The sequence below is a fragment of the Fusarium sambucinum genome, chromosome IV (assembly GCF_050947815.1).
Source record: "Fusarium sambucinum isolate potato_lamoka chromosome IV, whole genome shotgun sequence".
NCBI lineage: Eukaryota > Fungi > Ascomycota > Sordariomycetes > Hypocreales > Nectriaceae > Fusarium > Fusarium sambucinum.
Window position 1 is genome coordinate 4929676 of NC_139291.1, and position 22147 is coordinate 4951822.

The 22147-nt window shown below is 48.1% G+C and overlaps 6 protein-coding genes across 6 annotated transcripts; 3 read left to right on the plus strand and 3 right to left on the minus strand.

Annotated features, from left to right (window-relative positions):
- Positions 1 to 1824: 1824 nt before the first annotated feature.
- FSST1_001672 (ABC-2 type transporter-domain-containing protein) lies at positions 1825 to 6565 on the plus strand (the record flags this gene model as incomplete). The annotated part of the gene is made up of 3 exons (XM_083227587.1): positions 1825 to 5931; positions 5986 to 6343; positions 6396 to 6565. The coding sequence occupies 3 exons, from the start codon at positions 1825 to 1827 to the stop codon at positions 6563 to 6565; spliced, it is 4635 nt and encodes a 1544-aa protein (XP_083091854.1).
- Positions 6566 to 7103: 538 nt separating this feature from the next.
- FSST1_001673 (ubiquitin-specific protease UBP15) lies at positions 7104 to 11183 on the minus strand (the record flags this gene model as incomplete). The annotated part of the gene is made up of 10 exons (XM_083227588.1): positions 7104 to 7213; positions 7265 to 7394; positions 7447 to 7761; positions 7809 to 8238; positions 8288 to 8430; positions 8481 to 9130; positions 9180 to 10122; positions 10169 to 10634; positions 10694 to 10841; positions 10961 to 11183. 10 exons carry the CDS (start codon positions 11181 to 11183, stop codon positions 7104 to 7106), a joined length of 3558 nt encoding a protein of 1185 aa, XP_083091855.1.
- Positions 11184 to 13192: 2009 nt separating this feature from the next.
- Positions 13193 to 14728, plus strand: FSST1_001674 (protein kinase PKP2; the record flags this gene model as incomplete). The annotated part of the gene is made up of 4 exons (XM_083227589.1): positions 13193 to 13341; positions 13421 to 13540; positions 13594 to 13876; positions 13925 to 14728. 4 exons carry the CDS (start codon positions 13193 to 13195, stop codon positions 14726 to 14728), a joined length of 1356 nt encoding a protein of 451 aa, XP_083091856.1.
- A 733-nt stretch (positions 14729 to 15461) lies between these two features.
- Positions 15462 to 16812, minus strand: FSST1_001675 (septin CDC12; the record flags this gene model as incomplete). Its single annotated transcript, XM_083227591.1, has 4 exons — positions 15462 to 16040; positions 16090 to 16400; positions 16453 to 16615; positions 16708 to 16812. The coding sequence occupies 4 exons, from the start codon at positions 16810 to 16812 to the stop codon at positions 15462 to 15464; spliced, it is 1158 nt and encodes a 385-aa protein (XP_083091857.1).
- A 588-nt stretch (positions 16813 to 17400) lies between these two features.
- FSST1_001676 (snoRNA-binding rRNA-processing protein PWP2) lies at positions 17401 to 20205 on the plus strand (the record flags this gene model as incomplete). Its single annotated transcript, XM_083227592.1, has 3 exons — positions 17401 to 17418; positions 17478 to 17590; positions 17655 to 20205. The coding sequence occupies 3 exons, from the start codon at positions 17401 to 17403 to the stop codon at positions 20203 to 20205; spliced, it is 2682 nt and encodes an 893-aa protein (XP_083091858.1).
- A 65-nt stretch (positions 20206 to 20270) lies between these two features.
- FSST1_001677 (questin oxidase family protein) lies at positions 20271 to 21829 on the minus strand (the record flags this gene model as incomplete). The annotated part of the gene is made up of 4 exons (XM_083227593.1): positions 20271 to 20730; positions 20776 to 21497; positions 21547 to 21588; positions 21638 to 21829. The coding sequence occupies 4 exons, from the start codon at positions 21827 to 21829 to the stop codon at positions 20271 to 20273; spliced, it is 1416 nt and encodes a 471-aa protein (XP_083091859.1).
- Between the last annotated feature and the right edge of the window lie 318 nt (positions 21830 to 22147).

Consider the following 22147-nt stretch of genomic DNA (forward strand, 5'->3'; position numbering starts at 1 on the left):
AGAACATTCTCTCGAAACTCTAAAGTAGGCAAGTTCACTATTTAACATCGTACGAAACGATTCACGCAAGTATTTAGGAAGAAGAATAATACACAATTCACTTTCATTCCCTGGTGCTCTGGCATGCATATGAATCATTCGCGTTTTAGTTGGTACGTTAATAATACTATAACACTGGTACTGAAAGAAGTTTTATACCAGAAGACTTGAGAGAGAACAACTTCTAGTCTTTGAAAAATTTCTCGTCTCATATGTTTCTCCTTTTATCCTTTCTTTGACCCAATTGCACGAATCATATAGGGTAAGCAATATCGCATGGGGATTTTTCTGTGTTGCCAATCAAGTGGTGCATTCTTTAAGGTACAAAAATAAATAGCCTAAGAAGTCTAATCTGAGTAGCATAAGCTGAACTACTAATTTCGTCTCTTGTGTTCCTAGCTCAGATGCAAGTCGATGTGGTTTTCGGTAGGTTAACGATGATGAAATGAGAATGCATAAATGAGACTATTCAACTAAATTCAACGTTGCACTCATGTGTTTTCAATTACCTAGGGGGGCTGATTGATAGGCAAGCTAACCTCGAAGCTTTGGGATATGAGAATGAATAGCGTAAGGTGTATGAAATAACAGAACGACCCGATATGATGGGTCTTCTATGCTTCTAGTAGCCAAATCTTTCGATATAGCCCTTGAAGACCAGCATTTCGTGGAAAGAAGTTAACATGTGAATAATGTCCATAGACTTTGTAATCAATATAAGCGGTATCTTGGCTTGCTTATCCCTCCAAAGACGGAGGGACTCTTTATTAAGAACTCCAAACAACGTTGACTACCCGGTGACGGATAACGTTGGAGGCTCTTTGCTTATATGCAGAATAGAAAATGTTGATTCAGTTTGGCTTACCAATACGAAACAAATTTCTCAACAACATTTCACCGAATGGCAAACTCAAAGCAAATTGCGATGACTCCCACGGGGTAAGCACCCACCCACTATTATATGCAACTTGCTGATTGAGTGGCAATAGCGACACTTGTAGAATCAGGAACCCGACATTTAGGCGTACAACAATTGGTGGTGAATGTGCTAAACCCCGACAGATTACGCTGCATGAATGGTCGCTATGTCCGACTGGTTAGGGTAGCGAGCATCGGCACTGCAAGATACGAGTGCTTGAGTCTGTGAAAGCAAAAATTACGGGGCGTTATCTTGTTATCCGAGTCAGAATCAACACTCTCCACAAACTCCATAACGTTAGCACTTCCAATGTCTCAAGAGGTCCGGAAACAAGAGCTAATCTCCATTTCTCAGCAACTGGAAACGCAATGAGGGTCCACGGATGAGTGCATTAGAACCCACCCATTAACTAAGCTTCTGGAGAAGTGACAGAAAAGAATAGCTGACTTTGTTACCCTTTTTGGGGGGAATGTCAGCTACTTATTTTGACCATTACTCGTCTAGATCCCTTCCTCCCCCCTTAGCGTATAGGAGGCACCATTTACGTCACCATGGATAACGGAAGGAAAAAAAAGTGCATCTGCAAAGCAAACTAAAGTAGACGTTATTATAAATACAAACATCCTCATGGCTGTTGGGGAAGCAAAGCAATCACCAGTCCATGCAACGCTCCTGCCTGCCCTGCAACCTCGGTGAAGCTTATCTTGGACAGTATTTCCCCTTTCATAAGTTCCTGCAATTCTAGCGATAATTGTTTTGCCAGTAAATATCGAGGCATTGGCCTCTGCAGCGCGTCATTCACCTCAACTTCCCTACTGATTAATACCTACCTCTTTGTCTCTTCACTTCATACCATCGTCGTCAACATGTTGGGAAATACAGTAGACGGTGATGGCCTCCGTCGCACCCAATCATCAATGCAACCTATTTCACAACAAACCGTCGAGGGCGGACATCACAACCCTACAAGCAGTAGCTCCTCCGACACAGGTGTTGTCCAAGAAGGAAAATGGGGAGAGCGCGGGCAAGAAGATATCACTGCGCAAGAGGCGATGCAAGAATTCGAGTCTCTTAGACACAACCTCATGAGCTTGCATAAAACAAGAACTACAGAAACAAACGCCAGCAAAGCAAATGCAAGTAGAAGGGCGAGCAACGTTGCTCGAGTTCCTTCAAAACATCGCCAGAATATTGACGATGACGAGTCGAAAACCGATGTCGAAGCCGGTCCCGAGGAGAGCGAAGGTTTCGAACTAGGCCAATTTATGCGAGAAGGTCATTTCGAAAAGCGATCCGAGGAGGACGGATCACTGAAGCGAGTCGGGGTTGTGTACGAAAACCTGACTGTCAAAGGTGTTGGCAGCACGACATCTTTCGTTCGAACCGTTCCCGCTGCCATTCTCGGTACATTCGGCCCGGACCTTTACAAAATACTCACTCGCTATTTCCCGTCTCTTCGTTTTGGAAAAGCTCCGACCCGGACACTCATCAATGACTTCACCGGCTGTGTCAGGGATGGTGAGATGATGCTTGTCCTGGGACGGCCTGGTGCTGGCTGCAGTACGTTCCTCAAGGCCATCAGCAACAAGCGCGAGTCGTATGCTGCCGTCGAGGGAGACGTATCCTATAGTGGCATTTCTGCCACTGATCAGAAGAAGTACTACCGAGGCGAGGTCAACTACAACGGTGAAGATGATATCCATTTCGCTTCTCTAAGCGTCTGGAAGACTCTTGCCTTTGCTCTGATGAACAAGACCAAGATCAAGGAGAAGGCCGACATTCCTGTTATTGTGGAAGCTCTCATGAAGATGTTTGGTATTGGCCACACAAGAGGCACTGTCGTCGGCGATGAATACACTCGGGGTGTTTCTGGTGGTGAACGAAAGCGAGTCTCTATCGCAGAGACATTGGCCTCCAAGTCTACCGTCATGGCTTGGGATAACTCTACCCGAGGATTGGACGCGTCGACCGCCCTCGATTATGCGCGATCGCTTCGAATTATGACAGACATCAGCAATCGGACCACTCTTGTCACCTTATATCAGGCTGGCGAAGGCATCTACGAGCTAATGGACAAGGTTTTGGTCATTGACCAGGGCCGGCAGATCTTCTCTGGACCTGCCAATAAGGCCAAGCAGTACTTCATCGACCTCGGATTCGAATGTCCTGAACGTCAAACAACCGCCGATTTCTTAACTGCCGTCACCGATCCGACCGAACGACGCTTCCGACCTGGACTCGAGAACCGCGCTCCTCGAACGCCCGAGGAATTAGAATCGGCTTTCCGAAACTCGCCAAACTACCAGGAGCTCTTGGCCGATGTTGCAGCCTACAAAGAGTCTCTTCACCAGTCAAACTACGAAGATGCGAAGAGATTTCAGGGCGCCGTTCAGGAAGCCAAGTCGAAGCATGTCTCTGACAGGTCTTCCTATACAATCTCGTTCCCTCGACAGGTTCTTGCATGCACCAAGAGAGAGGCTTGGCTGCTATTTGGTGACACCACAACACTCTGGACCAAGCTTTTTATCATTATCTCGAACGGTCTCATCGTTGGATCTCTCTTCTACGGTCAATCAGAGGACACCGAAAGCACTTTCAGCCGCGGTGGTACCATTTTCTTTTCCATTCTCTTCCTTGGTTGGCTTCAGCTATCTGAACTTATGAAGGCTGTTTCTGGACGTGCTGTCGTTGCTCGCCATCATGACTATGCTTTCTATCGCCCATCTGCCGTCTCTCTTGCTCGCGTCCTACTTGACTTCCCTGTTATAGGCGTTCAGGTTTGCATCTTTGGCATCACCATGTACTTCATGACCGGACTTGATGTTGACGTGTCAAAGTTCTGGATCTATTTGCTGTTTGTCTATACCACGACTATCATGGTTACGGCAATGTACCGCATGTTTGCCAGCTTGTCCCCTGAAATCGACACTGCTGTCCGATTCTCTGGAATCTCACTGAATCTACTCGTCATTTACACTGGATACGTTATCCCAAAGACTCAACTGCTAAAGGACTATATCTGGTTTGGTTGGATATACTGGATCAACCCTATTAGCTATAGTTTCGAAGCTGTCTTGACCAATGAACTGTCTGACAGGAATATGGAATGTGCTCCGTCTCAGACTGTTCCTCAGGGTCCAGGAGTTGAGCCAGGATACCAGGGATGCGCTATCAGTGGTGCATCAGTCAACGCACGGTCTGTTTCTGGAAGCGACTATCTTGAAGCCGCCTACAACTACAGCCGCTCAAATCTGTGGCGAAACTTTGGTGTTGTCATTGCTTTTGCTATTCTCTACATCCTCGTCACAGTATTGGCAACGGAGGTGGTTAACTTTGCTGAAGGCGGCGGCGGTGCCCTGATCTTCAAGAAAAGCCGCAGGGCTAAAGAGCAAGCGCGCGAAGCTGAGGCACCTGCTGATGATGAGAAGGCCATTGGGAATGGCACCAGTGGCTCATCCGGAGTTGTGTCCGATCCCAACCCGGGCAGCGAAGAAGAGGCCCTTGAGCAAATTACTGACAGCGAGTCCATCTTCACATGGCGGGATATTGAGTACACAGTTCCTTATCTTGGTGGCGAGAAGAAGCTCCTTAACAAGGTCAGCGGGTATGCCAAACCAGGCATCATGGTTGCTCTGATGGGAGCATCAGGCGCCGGAAAGACGACGCTTCTCAACATTCTCTCGCAGCGTACAAATGTTGGTGTTGTTACAGGAGAAATGCTTGTAGATGGTCGATCTCTTGGTGCCGATTTCCAGAGAAACACTGGTTTCTGTCTTCAAGGCGATCTCCATGACACGACTCAAACTGTGAGAGAGGCCATCGAGTTCTCTGCCATTTTGCGACAGGATGCATCAGTTAGCCGTGCTGACAAGCTTGCATATGTGGACAAAATCATTGACCTCCTTGAGCTTAACGACTTGCAAGACGCTGTCATCATGTGTCTTGGTGTCGAACAGCGCAAGAGATTGACGATTGGCGTCGAACTGGCAGCCAAACCATCACTTCTTCTCTTTCTTGATGAGCCTACTTCTGGTTTGGATTCTCAATCCGCCTACTCGATCGTGCGCTTCCTTCGAAAGCTGAGCCGAGCTGGTCAGGCAATCATTTGCACTATCCATCAGCCAAGCTCTGTCCTTATTCAGCAGTTTGACATGGTCCTGGCTCTGAATCCTGGAGGTAACACGTTCTACTTCGGCCCCATGGGAGAAAATGGACAGGATGTTGTCAAGTATTTCTCTGATCGTGGTGCTGTCTGCCCTCCCAGCAAGAATGTTGCCGAGTTCATCCTGGAGACCGCTGCTCGACCTCACAGGCGACCAGATGGAACCAAGGTTGATTGGAACCAAGAATGGGCCGAAAGTGAGGAAGCTCAGCAGGTTCTTGAAGAGATTGACGGTCTCAAGCGAGTTCGAAGCTCTGCAACAGAAGGAACACTATCCGATAAGAAGGAACACTCTGAATTCGCTGCGTCGACTTGGCTACAGACCGTTGAGTTGACCAAGCGCATGTTCAGACAACATTGGCGTGATCCTTCTTACATTTATGGCAAGTTCTTTGTTGCAGTCATCTTTGGCATTTTCAACGGCTTCACATTCTGGAAACTTGGCTACACAATGCAGGACATGCAAAACCGCATGTTCACATGTTTCCTGATTGTGACAGTTCCTCCCACTGTCGTTAACGGTGTTGTGCCCAAGTTCTTTACCAACATGGCGCTCTGGCAAGCCCGTGAATATCCTTCTCGTATCTACGGCTGGGTTGCCTTCTGTACGGCAAACATTGTTTCGGATATTCCTGCCGCTATCGTCTCAGCAGTACTGTACTTTGTATTGTGGTATTGGCCCACTGGATTGCCGACCGAGAGTTCTGTCTCTGGTTATGTGTTCTTGATGACACTCCTTATGTACCTTTTCATGACAAGCTGGGGCCAGTGGATTTGTGCATTTGCCCCTAGCTTTACCGTCATCTCCAACGTAAGTACTGTCCATGTTCTTACTTTATAGTATCAGAATACTAACACACATCAGGTCTTGCCGTTCTTCTTTGTCATGTTTGGCCTCTTCAACGGCGTCGTCCGCCCTTATGCATCGCTCCCAGTCTTCTGGAAATATTGGATGTACTATGCAAACCCCTCAACGTACTGGATTGGGGGCATTCTTGCAGCAACTTTGGATGGCGCCCCTGTAGAATGTTCATCCGAGGAGACTGCCAAGTTCGATGCACCGCCAGGTCAAACTTGTCAAGAATACGCAGGAACTTTTACAAGCTCTGCCGGTGGTTACCTTCTTAACCCCAGTGATACGAGCTCTTGCGAGTATTGTCCAATGTCTTCTGGTAACGACTACCTTGCCTCGCTCAACATCAGCGCGAGCGACAAGTGGAGAGGTAAGTCATTATGCGACTGGTCGTTTTGTGAACACATACTAATATACACTAGATTTTGGCATATTCCTTACATTTTGTGTATCTAATTGGATGCTCGTATACTTCTTTATCTACACAGTCCGTGTCAAGGGCTGGAGTTTCGGCTTTGGAAAGATATTTGGCGCTTTGGGTAAGCTGGCCGACATGATCAAGAAGCCATTTCAGCGAAAGAAGGAGGAATGATGCGTCAAGATTGAGCGTTTGTAGTTTAGATGGGATATCTAAAAGTACTAGCGACGTTTTTGAGTCACATGAGACAAATATGAATAATAATAACTAAGATTTGTTTGGCTTCCCATATCACTAAACATGCGTCTCCAGCCCCTTTGTAGGTTGACATATGCTAAAGCCAGGGGGGAACATGCACAAATAGAATACTCAAATAAGAGTAAAAAATAAAACTTTATACCGTATTCGTCTACTATCTTGCTTGGTTTGTGCTGCCTTTCGTCGTCTTTCGACCTATTCTCCGGTCACCAGGTAAAAGTCACACAAGCGCAGACATTCATGCAGTCCATTCCTGCGTTTGTTCTCTTTACAACTACGCGTTCGCCGATCAAACGATAACGCCAATGCCTGGAACTCTTGATGTGTGGTGCTTTTGGCACCCTCACACCATAGGCAAATGTTGTATACTCGTGTCTGTCATATCGTTGACGACACGCATTGCCTTCAAACTTTACATGCTTCGAATGACACAGTCCTCCTCTGCTAACACCTTTTATCGAAGGAATAGGTCCCCAACGCCGTTCCTCAGTGTCTTTGTTCTATCTACGTGATCAAGGCCGAGGTAATCATCCTCCCCCTGCACCAAAGTTGACAGCACATCGTCTAGGAATTGTTAGTCACTTCTGAACCAAAAAGTCAACGGGTATCACTAACCATCATTAAGATATTGCGGCTTCGAGTAATTAGATCGTCGCACAACAGCAATCTTAATCTTTTCGAAGCTCTTGCCTTTGATTCCGGTCCGCTTTTCTAGTCTCTTCTTGGTGTCTGCAAAAGTCTCGCCCTATTCGCCTGTTAACATCTTATATATCTTGTATAGTAGCGAAGCGTCTCACCTCAATTACCAAGAACTTGAAGGGCACGCCGTGGACGCGGCTGACGTCGTTTTGGTAGTGGAAAACTTGGACGAATTGATTGTCGTCGGCGTTGATCTCGTCCTGAGGAACTCGTTCTGCGTAGACTGTCGCGTACTCGTTCAGGTTAATAACGGGATGGTCGCGAGAGGGTTCACGATAGAAACGGTTTGAGCTCGTCTCATAGATGCGAATTCTCCCGCTTTCGGCTTCACCCGAAATTTGTGCCTTCTTTATCAAAGCTTCAACCAAGTCATCCATGGTTCCAGTCTTCGGGACGAGCAGGTCGTACGTATCCTGTGTCTATTAGCTCGAGTGCTCGATTTTCTCGAAATCTTACATACCTCCTTAGTTATACCCTCACTCAACAAAGTAACCTTAATACTCTTCTTGGTGTCAAGCTCCGTAAGACTAATCTCAAGCACCTCAAAGTAGAAAGCGTCGCTCCTTTGAGTAGAATTGAGAGCAGTTGAGCCCATGGGGCTGAGGATCTGTCGCAGAGTTGGGTTCGCACCCCTTCTCACAGGCGCCTTAGGATTATTTGTCGAGGTGTGTACCGTCCAGAACCGAATGTGTGTAGGCTGCACATCAAGGTACGCCCCGACGCGCTCCGACAAAACATCGTATGTTATCTTAGAGTTAAGCACCAGCTCAAATGGGGGGTACTGAGCTGGGTCACATCGGTTAGGATGAGGGTGGAACTTCACCGTCTTCCTATGCTCCAGGAAATCGTAGTATTCGCGCGCATCTTCAAAGTGATCAGATGTGGTGCTTCTAGTGTGGTGTTAGCAGCAACCTCCATTGGATTAATAGAATGACGCACGATTCTTGTGAAGCCTTGTCACCGGCGCGTTTCTCAGCATTAGCCTTGGTTCGTTGAAAGCAAATGATGTCGCCGTCTTGAAGCTCTGCAATCTTTAAAGACTGCTTAGGCTTTAGTGGCTCGATCATCGTAGGTTTGATCTCCTATTGCGGGTCAGATCTGCAAAACATTTCAATACCATCAATTTCCTCACCTCCCAAAGCAATAGTTTTTCCTCAGCCGGCAACTTCTCACCCCAGCCCATCTTCTTAAGGATCATGGGAAGCAGTTCTTCAACCTTCTTCTCCTTCGAAATGTAGACATGGCCAACACCACGTAGAGTCTGGGCATCAATGTCAAAATGCTTCAGAAGGAGGAGAATAGTGTCGTTCTTAACGATGACGCCATTGGGTTGGCTCTGGTAAGACGGCCAGATAGGCTCGCCATCAGCATTGACCTCCTCGGCGACTTCAGCCCACACCCGCAAACTAGTATCACGGTGTGCGGCAGATCGAGAATAAGTCTCGTCGACTGTAGGCTGCAGATCCATGATTGGTTGGTCGGGTCGAATCGTCTTGTTCTGTCGGTTGACCATGAGCCAGAGTCGCACTCTTCGCGCATCCTCATTCATATCAGCTGCAACCTGTGCAACAAACTCTTCCATAGTCATCGCACGACGGACTCGATAAAATTTGGGCGCAGCCGGATCGGATTCAGGGTTTGCATCGAATTGGCACAAATCTGTCCCGCCAAATTGTTGGAAAGAATAGTCAGTGATCACCTTTGCCCACATGTAGAGATGCGCTTCCCGCGCCTCTTTCTTGCGAGCTTCCCGTTGAATTGTCTCCTCGTCGAATTTTTGCCCTGTAACAATCAGCAAATAATTAGATGGAAGTTGATCAGCATGGCTTACTGAGATGTAGAGGGATATTGTCCTTAGTGACTGGACAAAGGATATCATCCAGTCGCGACTGACGGATATACACCAGCATGTAGGCGCTGTTCTGGCGCATGATAGGGGCCTTCTTCTGCACGGTTGCACGGGGGTAGCCGTTGGCTGTCTGGTATTCTCCACCAAAGTTCTCTTCCATAACTTCGCGCATCGTTGCTTTGGTGACCTTGTCGTCGTCGTACTTGTAGAACCAGCCATCCTTCTCGGGCTTCAAGAAGGCATAGTAATGTCCAGCATTCAGATCACCACTGTGAACCAAAACGCTATGAAGCTGATACGTCCAAGGAACAGACTTATCAGCATCCTCGGACAGATATGGCGCGGCATCGAAAAATTCGGGGAACTCGTATCGATCATTGATCTTCATCATGGTATCGCGTTGGATGTCGTACTCAAAGCGCTTCAGTTGGAGATGCAGCACATCTGGGAAACTGTTGAAAATGACACCCTTGTTTGCATCTTGAAGTTTGTACTGGTCACCAGCAAAGTACTGGTTCTCTCCGTCCATTTTCTCAACCTGAATGTAGTCCTCAAAACTTTCGAGAACATTTTTGTTTCCGCTGACGTTCAACTGAATGTCCCAGAAATCTTCAATTCGGCTAGATTCGTAGTCGACGTTGATACATGAAATGTATGTCTTGATCTTGCCACTGAACATTTCTGGTAGGACGTTCTGAGCAGGTGTTCCCTTCATCTTATCCTCCATTCTTTCCATGAGCTTGCGCGAAAACTCTTGGACATCCTGCTGTTCAAAGATGTGTCGTGTATCCCAGCCGAAAGACTTTGTGAGCTCAGTAGTTCCAACTGCCTGATCCGAGGTTTGGAGTTGATAAAACAGTCGTTGCAATGTGTAAGCACTATTGTGCATGCTTGGATCGGTCTCGGTGGGAATTTCGTAGATGGCCTACATAAGTTAGCAAAACACGAAAAAAGAGAGGTACAAAGATAACCCTTGCCTTTCGGAACTTGTTTGTAAAGTAAAGCGATTGCATCAAAGAGTTCAAATAGCATGTTGCACCTTGGTTCTTCAAGCCGACGTATCCTGTCTCCTTTTTGGAATCATAGTTGGCAAAATTATGCCACAGTACGCCCGTCTCATCCTCGACGAGGCGTACGTAAGCGGTAATATTGGCGGTGTCGTTCTCGCAGAGGGGTCGACTGCTCCCTTCCCAGGGTACATTGAACATGCGGCGGTGCTCAACAAAGCGAGTAAAACCCCAATCGCCTTCTTCTTTGGTGAATCGATGATGAGCAGTGTGATGGATATATAGGCTGGGGTCGTTTGGGTTCCAGAGGACGAGCGCAAATTGAACGCAACAGCTCCAGTTGTCGGGGACTTCATCGGCTTCGAAGCCATGTTCAAGGTAAATAGAGCATTGATCAATATTGTTACCATGCGGGAAGAGCAAAATTCGCCTGTGGAAGTGATAGCAGTGTCAGCAAAGGAGTGGGCGATAGGGTCAAACCAGACTAACCATGGGAAACCACCTGCTTGGAAGACAGGGCCGTGTTCCTTCTTATTCAAACTACGCCAGTTCTCAACAGTCCATGTGTAATCGTAGTCTCCAAGAATCTTTGGTTCGTCGATAAGAGGGGGGAGACAAATCTCTTTCATGGCTTCGTCTAAGGCATGGCACAGTTAGCCGGGGTGTCTCCTATACAAAAATGCCTGACCGCGTGTATTTCAGGAGAGATATGCGACAATCGTAGGTAGTCGAAGGAATAGTGGAAAGAATACGCACGGTCGGTGGCCAAGGGCAGGTCTTGCAACTGGTCGCCTTCGCTTTGTTCGAAACTGTCGGGGTCAATGATAGCGACCTTCTCAGGCTCGTTGGCCACGCCAATATAATCGTCCGTGTCCATGACCATGTCGTTGGGGGAGTTGATATCATGAGTCTGTTGAGCATGGTGCATGTTAGTAAAGTGCTTTGTACGATGGGGTAACCGGTTTGCAAGGAAGGTCATGATGTCGGTATTCGGAACGACTGGGGTTAGTGCGGATGGAGAGGGGCAAAGATGGTATGCTATTGGAGGTGATGATGATTTCGATGTCCAAGGTAAAGAGATTTGCGCGATGTTTCTATGCCAGAGGTATAATGCAGTAATGCCGATTCGGGTTTGTACAGCAGACACCAAAGACAGAGCCAAAGGCGAAGGATGACGCAGCTTAGCGTGCGAGGAGCATCTACCAACTCACGGCAGGTTGCATGGACTGGAAGGAACGAGACAGAACGGGAAGGGGCAGGAACAGGCGGGAACGCACCATTGCGAGGAATTTACTACCGGTACGGCAGACTCGTTAAATTCTGGAGTAGGAAAAAAAGAAGCAAGTCGTCCAGGTGACAGCTCTCACGATACAAATGCGCGAGCGTGGAATCAGTCGCAGCAGAGCAGAGCAAACACCCTGGGTACGATTGCAGTGCTTCAGCTAACTAGAGCTCGACAGCGTCGAGTCGCGCAAAAAAACAGGTGGCAGGGAGGGTTCTGTTGTTGTGAGTAGGTAAACAAAAAGAAATATACTCCAAAAGAGAATATCCTGGAGCGCAAGGCAGTGAATGCGATGCAATCAGATGCTGCCCGGGTATGGATGCTAGACTAGGTATGACGACCACCTAGGTTTAGGCGAAAGAAAAAAGAGAGCAGAGCGGTCGGTTATGTCAGTAAGGGCGAAGGACAATGGCTGAAACCCACAACTTGAGTCCTTTGAAATAAGCCCCTCGACTTTTCGTTTCCCAGGTCTGATATCTAAACAAAGGGGAGAGGTTTGATAGATTTGCAAAACTGGGAAAGGAGTGTGAGTTGAGGGATCCAACGCCTTGCATCAACAGGCAGAGAGAGCCAGTAGTAATCAGTCGTCAAGCGGGAACAAGAGAGTTGTGCGAGACTTAAGACTGATGAGACTCGTGAGGCGATAGCTGGCAGCTGTTGCTATACGGGTACTTGTACAGCCGAGTAAACTTGGTGTTGAACGTAGTATCCCCCTAACGGAAAGCAGCCACACCAGGCGTCATCAGGTCACCCCGCCAATGACGTTGTCAGTATCTCAAGCTTAAAATTCTTTGCAGAGTCTCATGCGTTCCTCTTCAATAGATTCAATTGTTTTATTTAAAATACTTTTGCGGAAAGAGTTTCTAACGAAGTGCGAAACACGATCCGTCAAAAAGAAAAAATGAAATCTAAGAAGTTATCGGACTGTGATATTGAAGAGATACCTAGGGCCCATTGTATAAGTAGGTACTAGGTTAGTAGGTAATAGGCACCTACTAGACAGGTAGCTTTGGAAGATGCTTGTGATACCAATAGCAAGTTGCATCAAAGACAACATCTTTGGGATGTGTACGTCAACATGATGGCCCAGTAAAACACCATTATACTAAACTAGGAGCATGCTATTACACAACTAGAACTCTATCAATAACAATGGATCTGAGCTGAGTATCGGAGCCATCCATGGTAAGCTACAACCAGCTAAGAGAGTAGGCGCCACATAAGTCATGAAGCTACCCTATGTAGGTCGGTGCATATGATGAGAAACTGGAAGCAGTTATATATCATGGAGAAAAGGCTCATGATAAGCAGTCATACACTAAAAACAGCCCCATCTACAGCTTCGACTATGTTAATCAACCCTTGGAACCAATCGCAACCGGGATAAATGCAGTGGAAGTGTTTCCTCCTTTCTGTAACCCACCGTTTTGGGCCGGCCGGTATCGCCAGAAGATGTGGGGTAAACTCCAATTTCGTCTCTGAGCAGTATCGAGTCACTCAAAGCTGCTTCCTTCCCACCGAGGCGGCACATGCATACTACTTGCTTGACTTCTTCTACTTTGCTCTCCTCATCTTTGCACATTACACTTTCATACAGCATCACCACATAGCCTGAGCCTTTTGAGCACGCGAACAAGCCGAATTAAGTTAAAACGCGAGCAACAACATATTTGAGACAGTATACCCTCGCATGCGCCTGTGACGACATGCCATCCATCGCCCTGCGACAGAGCAGACGATGTAGATTGATAGATCCGCGTGCTTACTTGACGAATACTCCCCGATTTTCGTATACGAATATACAGTTTCGCGCTGCGACAAACGCATCATGGCGTCCGGTTTCTATTCTTGACGAGTACGTCATTTTAGTTTTTTTTCCCTTTTTGCCTTTAAGAACCCTTGAATATGGAAAAAGCTAACTCATGATGCTTCAGCTGGGTCGCAAAAGAAGCTCGCCCTATCAGCCTTCGCCAACTCATGGTCTTTGGCCGATCTCTCACAGAATCGCGCCTGATCAGCTCTGCCAATTATGTTCGCACCGAATTACCTACGCGGTAAGCCATGAGCAGCTTTTACAACAAAAACAGACATTAACTTCTGCCTCTAGTATTGCACATCGCATTCGAGACATGCAGCGTCTACCATACGTCGTCACCACGAACAAACATATAAAAGAGGTCTATGATTTATATTATCATGCCTTTGATACATTTCGGAAAGTGAAGGAAGTCAAGACGCTGGAGGAAAACGACAAGCTGTGTGAACTCATCAGCCATAACCTTAAAAGTCACCTGACTGTAATACCACAGCTTGCAATGGGAATCCTGGAGTGCGGTGGTTTAATGAGTCCCATCGAGCTTGACAAATTCATGAACACCATTTTGAGATCGGTAGGTTGCCCATGCTCGGCAAATTTGTTATTAGCTAACAAGAAATAGCGTATCTCGAGGCGAGTCATTGCTGAGCAGCATCTCTCCCTGACAGAAACATACAATTCGCCCAATTTCTCACCCGGTGCCAAACTTTCAGAGTCAGACTTCATTGGCGAAGTGTTTATTAAATGCTACGCCAAAGATGTCGTTGAGCGTTGTTCAAAAGCCATCACTGCTCTTGCACGCACCACTAACGGTCCAGATGTTCAGATTCCTGACATCACAGTTGACGGTCATCTCGATGCCTCGTTCCCTTACATTCTGAGCCACCTTGAATACATAATTGGCGAGCTGCTACGGAATTCTGTTCAAGCCGTCATTGACCGTCATCAGAAAATGCACCCGGATCCAAACAATGTGAAGCCCCCTCCTGTCGAGATCACTATCTGCGAGAACCAACAGCATGTTATCATACGGATATGTGATCGAGGTGGCGGAATTCCCCATGCTGAGCTACCACATCTCTGGTCTTTCAGTAAGGGACCACAAAGCCAAAGACGTCTTGAGAACCTTGCTCAAGTTCCCAAAATGGCAGCAACAATGCAGGAGCTTCACGTAGAAGAGGAGCTTGGTCGCGCAGACTTAAAGGCGCCCCCGTATCAAAGCTCTCTTTCATCTCTCACAAGTCGACCGCCCAATCTGAGACTCGGCATGGGCCTGCCCTTGAGTCGCGTCTACGCTGAGTACTGGGCTGGAAACCTTGACTTACATAGTCTTGAGGGTTATGGAACAGATATGTTTCTGCAGATTTCGCGACTTGGAAACAAGAACGAACAACTGACAACTCGAGCCAGTATGGATGCCTTATAGCAATTGGAGTCCGGGGTAATGTCCTAGCTGGAAAGACAAGAGTGGGTTTGGACTTGTATTAAAGTCTGAAGTCACCAGAAGTCAATGGACAGGGCTTTTCTTTCTTTCGAATACGAATTAGTCGATTGGCAGCATGGTGTTTGGTAATTGTTTCCCTGGATCAACATTTGTACAAACAATGGGATAGTATTAGCACGGGTTTATAGTTGGGTGTCCATTATTAAAGTTCTACCACAAAGGATGAAGTACAATCAAAAATCCAAGCTGGTATCATAAAATGTTGTGATTGAAATTACATCGGAACTAAAATGTGCCTAGCTGAGGGAAAGGGCTCTAGTAAAAGGTTGTAATAAAAAAAAAGGGCAAGACTATCAAGGCTTTCTCCATACGTCTTGTTCGCTTCGAAGGCGTCTCGTACGTGTAGGTGTGAGCTGCCGGTACAGCAACCAAGAACAAACACAAAACCGTGGGGAGGGAATCATAACTCCTACACAGCATGCCGTGGCCATGATATCGAGTCACACAAAGTGCAACTCATTCACGACCTCAGCAGGTAAAGCGAGCAGGTATACCCGGGGACTCTTTATCCCCCAACTGTCCTCTTCTTGTGGTATTTCTCGGACCTTTCATTTTTCAACTCCAAACCCCAAAATGGAGCTCCAGGTAAAAGAAATTTGAAATGACTGTCCAACTGCAGCCATGCATGCACGCATTACGGTCCACTTGACGTCGCTTAGCGGCGGCCATGACTACGGACAGCACTGCCCTGCATCTGCTCCAGCTCCTGCTCGAGCTGCTTGATCTGAGCGTGGGTTTGCTCGAGATCCTTGTTGAGACGGTCGCGCTCGGAAATGAGCTTCTGCTCCCATTGTCGGAAGCGCTGCTCCTCGATCTTGACCTGCTCGGTGAATCGCTTTCGGAGGGCCTCCTCCTCCTCCTTGAACTTGGGGTTGTCGAGCTTGCGGGGACGGGCCTCGCCGAACTTGCGGGTCTCCATCTGCTGGGCGCGGTAGGCCTCGTAATGCAACTCCTCGGTGGTGTGGATAAGGTCGAGCATGTGTGTTCGGATCAGAATGGAGCGGAGCTTCTTGAAGTCGCAGTGGTCCTCGTTCTCAACCTCGGCGACACCCCAAGAGTATTGGCGACCCTTGACGATGCGGCCATCGCCAGTCTTGACATCTTTCTCGGAACCGATAACGGCGAAAGGCATGGCGTTCATAAGGCTGCGGGCATGCTGGGCAGCGGCCTCGTCGTCCTCCTCGATTGGGGGCTGGTAGATCTTGATGTTCTGGGCCTCGATGACAGAAACAATCTGGAAGAATTAGTGCCTGCAGCAATATATGTAATCTCTAGCTACTCACTCGCTGCTTGAACTTGGCCAGATCAGCAGGGCTGAGAGTATCAGCCTTGGCGATAACAGGAATCAAGTTAACGCGCGAACAGAGGCGCTTCATGACCTCAATGTCAAGAGGCTTGAGGGTGTGGCCGGTAGGACGGATGAAGTACAGGCAGGCATGGACACGGAGGTCGATCTTGTCCTGACGGCGGGGCTGCTGCTCCTGAAGCATGTAGGACTCGTGCTGGTCGTCGAGGAACTCGATGATGGGCATCCAAGAGTCGCGGTTGTTGACATAGTCGCCGAATCCGGGGGTATCAATAACGGTCAATCGGACTGAAAGGGGATGTTAGCGGGGGGTCGAGATGTTCGGTGTAGAGCTATATACCCTTGAAGAACTTCTCCTCAAGCTCAGCCTTGGTTATCTCAATCTCGACGGTCTTGTCAACCTGCTTCTGGTGGCGTCGCTTGTGATCGGCGTAGTTCTTAATGGTGGTGGAGAAGAGAGTGTTGATGAAGGTGGTCTTGCCCAGACCAGACTCGCCAGCAACCTAGACATGATGCGGTCAGCGTGAAACTGGGAGAAGCTCATGAGACAGCTTCATAAAGCAACATGAGTAAGAGTAATTGCCCAGGGACATACCATAATAGTGAAGCCGGCGCCACGCTTCGCGACAATCTTGTGTCGCTGGTTGGGCAGATTGGCAATACCAATCGGTGAAGCGTTCTCGGCAGCTGCAGAAGCCATCTTGTCGGTTGATTACTCGAGTACAACGGTGAAACGGTGAAGTGGAAAAGGATTAAAGACGATAAAGACGACGTTAAAGGAGACAATCAATAAGAGTCAACAACCAACTGCAATGCAATATCGCGATGAAGGTCGAACGAGTGCAAAGGTCAAGGTGGAGAGGGAGGACAGCTCGTGCTTCACTTCAGGGGAACGAATTTCCTGCCCTTTCCCCCCTAAAGCAATTCCCAGGGACGCTTGCTTCTGATAGGCTAGCGTTGACACGGTCCGTGGGTGGACAGTGGCTAGTGGACACGGGGCAGCGAGATGACCTGCCAAACAAAACGGGTCTTGCAGCGCCAAGGGGTCCAGTCGAAATAAACAACCACTATCCCTAGCAATGGATGATCCCTGAGCACTGGCTAGCGGCAGCCACAATCACCTACAGCCACAAATAATTCCCTACGACAGTTAGACAGGCTCGGATTAACCTTGAACCCGAGCCATCGCAAAATTTGGCTCTTATCGATAAGGCGCAACGATGATTTTTTGGCCGAAGCTTTGCAACTCGACGTTTAGAAATATCATGAGTAGGATCTGTCGATAATAATGAAGACCGATTTCAAGGTAAAGATTATTCCGGACTACCGTGCGTCAATTAGAGAGGTGCTGACATTATACAATAGTTCTCGAACTTGCTGGGCACTGTTTACTGCCAGGGCAATCTGCTCTACAGCCCAGATGGCACCCATCTTTTCTCGCCAGTCGGCAACAGAGTGACTGTGTTCAATCTGGTAGAGTATGTGCTTTGTCCTAGTTCCATACCAATACCTCTCTCGAATTACAACTAATTATCATTTCAGGAACAAATCGTACACCCTGCCTTTCGCTCATCGCAAAAACATCGCTCGTATCGGCCTCACGCCCCGCGGCAACCTCCTCCTCTCCATTGACGAAGATGGCCATGCCATTTTGACCAATGTTCCTCGAAGGATATCCATCTACCACTTTTCTTTCCGGTCTTCGGTCACAGCGCTCTCATTTTCTCCTTCTGGACGACATTTCGCCGTTGGACTCGGTCGAAGGATCGAGGTCTGGCATGTTCCCTCGACTCCCGATGCTTCTGCCGAGGGCGAGCTAGAATTCGCCCCCTTCGTTCGATACCACAGCCATACCGGCCATTTCGATACCGTCAGCAGCATTGAGTGGTCCGGTGACTCGCGATTTTTTCTCACAACTTCCAAGGATCTTACAGCGCGGATATGGAGCTTGACCCCCGAGGAGGGTTTCACCCCAACAGTGCTTTCAGGCCACAAGCAGGCAGTCATTGGGGCCTGGTTCTCTGAGAATCAGGAGACCATCTACACTGTTAGCAAAGATGGTGCGGTATTCGATTGGCAGTATGTCAAGCCCATCAACCGTATCGAAGACGAGGACAAGATGCAAGACGACGATGACGATTCGGATATGCGATGGCGCATTGTGCAAAGACACTACTTCATGCAGGGAAGCGCTCATGTGCGATGCGCTGCTTTCCACCCCGAGACGAACCTCCTGGTAACTGGTTTCTCCAATGGTCTATTCGGCTTGTACGAGATGCCAGACTTCAACATGATTCACAAGCTCAGCATTTCTCAAAACGATATTGACTTTGTCACCATTAATAAGAGCGGCGAGTGGCTGGCATTCGGCGCATCAAAACTCGGGCAATTACTTGTGTGGGAGTGGCAATCTGAGTCTTATATCCTTAAGCAACAAGGCCATTTCGATGCGATGAACTCCCTTGTCTACTCTCCCGATGGCCAGCGCATTATTACCTGTGCCGACGACGGCAAGATCAAGGTCTGGGATATTCAGTCCGGCTTCTGTATCGTCACCTTCACTGAGCACACGAGCGGTGTGACTGCTTGTGAGTTTGCGAAGAAAGGAAATGTGCTCTTTACCAGCAGTTTGGACGGATCTATTCGAGCTTGGGATTTGATCCGGTACCGAAATTTCCGGACGTTTACCGCACCTACAAGACTGTCATTTTCTTGCATGGCAGTCGATCCCAGCGGTGAAGTTGTAGCTGCTGGTTCCCTCGATTCCTTCGATATTCACATCTGGTCTGTTCAGACCGGCCAGCTCCTTGACCAGTTGTCAGGCCATGAAGGCCCAGTCTCGTCTTTGGCATTCACACCCAACGGTAACTCTTTAATCAGTGGTTCTTGGGATCGCACAGCCCGTATCTGGTCCATCTTCAGCAGAACACAAACGAGTGAACCTCTTCAGCTCCAGGCTGATGTTCTTGATATTGCTGTTAGACCAGACTCGCTTCAATTAGCGATTTCCACACTGGACGGGCAGTTGACCTTCTGGTCTGTGACAGACGCTGAGCAAACCTCTGGAGTTGATGGTCGAAGAGATGTCTCTGGTGGCCGAAAGCTCACAGACCGTCGAACAGCAGCAAACATGGCGGGAACAAAGAGCTTCAACACTATCCGATATAGCACCGACGGTAGTTGCCTGTTGGCCGGTGGTAACAGCAAGTACATCTGTCTGTACTCAGTAACCACCATGGTGCTACTGAAGAAGTTCACCGTCAGTGTGAACCTCTCGCTTTCTGGTACTCAGGAATTCCTCAACAGCAAGCTTCTGACCGAAGCTGGCCCAGCTGGAGAGCTCGATGACCAAGAGGCTTCAGACCGCGAAGACCGCGTGGATAGCACGCTGCCAGGATCAAAACGGGGCGATCCTTCAGCGAGAAAGAAGGCACCGGAGGTGCGTGTGACTGGAATTGGTTTCTCCCCTGCTGGCACTGCGTTCTGTGCTGCCTCAACAGAGGGTCTCCTGATTTACAGTCTGGACCAGGATATCCAGTTCGATCCTTTTGACTTGAACATGGAAATCACCCCCGCCTCAACCCTGGCTGTTCTCGAGACTGATCAAGACTACCTAAAGGCTTTGGTCATGGCTTTCCGCCTCAACGAAGCTGGACTCATCAAGCGCGTCTTCCAAGCTATCCCCTCTCACGAAATTCCCCTTGTTGTTGCCGACCTACCTACCATCTACGTCTCTCGTCTCCTCCGATTCGTCGCCGCCCAGACCGAGGAGTCACCGCACATCGAGTTCTGCCTCGTGTGGATCAAGGCTATCGTCGATAAGCACGGAGCTTGGCTCTCTGCGAACCGCGCCAAGGCCGATATTGAGTTGAGAGTTGTCGCACGAGCTGTCGCCAAGATGAGGGACGAGATCAGGAGGCTTGCTGATGAGAACGTTTACATGGTTGATTATTTGCTGGGCCAAGCGCAGGACAAGACCGAAAAGAAGAATGTCAAGGCGTTGGATAGTGGAAAAGATGTGGATGTCAAGCTCATGGCTGTTGATGGAGATGAGTCCGATGCGGGATCTGATGAATGGATTGGCTTAGAATAGACCGTAAAATACGATTGATAATACCCATGCATACCTATTATACAATTTCCTTCCTCTTGGGTATTTTACATCTTTGCCTTGGGAATCTCTTCCCACGCCTCCTCGAATCCTGCAGACCTAACCCACATTGTCCCTTCCTGACTATCGGCTTCTTCGTTGGCATCCATCAGAACATAAACTGCCATGAGCCACTCATCATCCTTGATCCGCACCCAATCTCTATCTTGATAAAGCTTTGTCACCCGCTGCGCCAGCATAAGCGCCCTCGCCAACTTGACAGTATGTCCATCATCTACGATCTTGTGGAACCTTGGGAACAAATCCTCTGGCTTGTCCACCAGCTTATCTCCGTCCTTGGGTTTATAATCCCGAATCATGTCGCCTCGGAGAGCAGGTGAGCCGCGAGCGATGTATTGTAGGAGATCCATACGGATCTTGTTCTCGAGCAAACGCGCTTTAGTAGACGCTGGAATCCACGATTGTTTGTTGAGAGTAAGGAAGAATGGTGTGGATGTTGTATGATGCCTGCAGGGGTTAGGACGCATCTTTGAGAGCAGGAAGCGTACTTACATGAGAATAAAGTCAAATCTGGGATGGTAAGGGGGATGGAAAGCAGCGCCTGCAACAACAAAGGCAGCGTTATGTACCATCTCTGCTGTCCTTTCATCCAACTCATTCTCATCAACTCGCACCCTCGCCGCCAGGTCAATCATCTCCTGTTTTCCCCTGGCGAGAACACCATCGAATACGCGATTCGAATCCTCCCAGTGCGAACTCTTCACAAGCGTCTCGTTCTTTAAAGCATCCTCATAAAGTCCGGGGATAGTCTTCATCTTTGGTGGAGCATTATCACTTTCGGCTTTCTTAGCCGCCAAAGTCAGAAACTCATGATAATCATCTCGATGAACAGCAGTTTGCGCAAGAGCCGCAGCGATGATCATGGGTTGCTCCCACTCTAATCCATAAAGAAGTTGGATCAGCGGATGGAGGACACCGGCGAAGAGACGACTCTGCATATCACGACCTCGCGCGTCGTCTTTAAAAAGATATTCCTTCAAAGTATCTTGCCAACCAATTCTCTCGATTTCATCCTGGAAGAAGCGAAAGAATGTAGCATAGTTGCGCCCTTTGCCAAGATACTCGGACCAATTTGAGTCGTGCTCTAGTTTGTCGATAACATCAGACTTTGGTTTCATAGCTTTGAGTTGATATGTCGTGTTGGCGTCATAGGCTTTGGCTATAATGTCTGTTGTTGCGCCGGTGCCATATAAGGTGAGGATTTGATGCACAAGCTGAACGCTGTTAGTGAGGTATATGGAAAGAATTGGCAATGAGATTCACATGATCGTGGAAACCTGACTCGTTGAAGAATACATGGTGGTTCTGTACAGCGTTAGCCTCTGAGAACTGTAGCTGTATTAAATTGAAGTACCTCAAGATCCTTTTGAAGCAAGTCGGTCACTTTTGAGGCCTCACTTTGGCCAACTCTCAACCCCAACAGCCCTGAGTTCCGAGGCTCTACCTTGATTTGGAAAGAAGTAGCCATTGTTGAATATCTGTTAGCCAGACTTGTAATTCTTGAAGTAGGTCTCACAAAGAGTTTTCGAGCTGTCCGCGCCCACATGAGGAGATGGCTCGAATTATATAGGAAGAGAAATTAGGTGACATGAAGTAACGTCCGTTTCTTTTGTATGACAACAAAAAAAGGAACGATATTATGTGTTCTTTAGTGGCAACGATATCACAAAGTATGGGCTGACAAATCTAGGATCTGTTGCAGTAGCAACTTCGACTCTCTTGGATCTCGCACTTTAGAGTTGTGCCGCTTTGGGCCGCTGAGGAAGTCCGAGTTTGTAATGATGTGGAATCATTCTGAGAATGGACGTGGTTATATGCATGACTGAGAACTACTAAGGTAACTTACTCGTTCACTAAAAAGGCA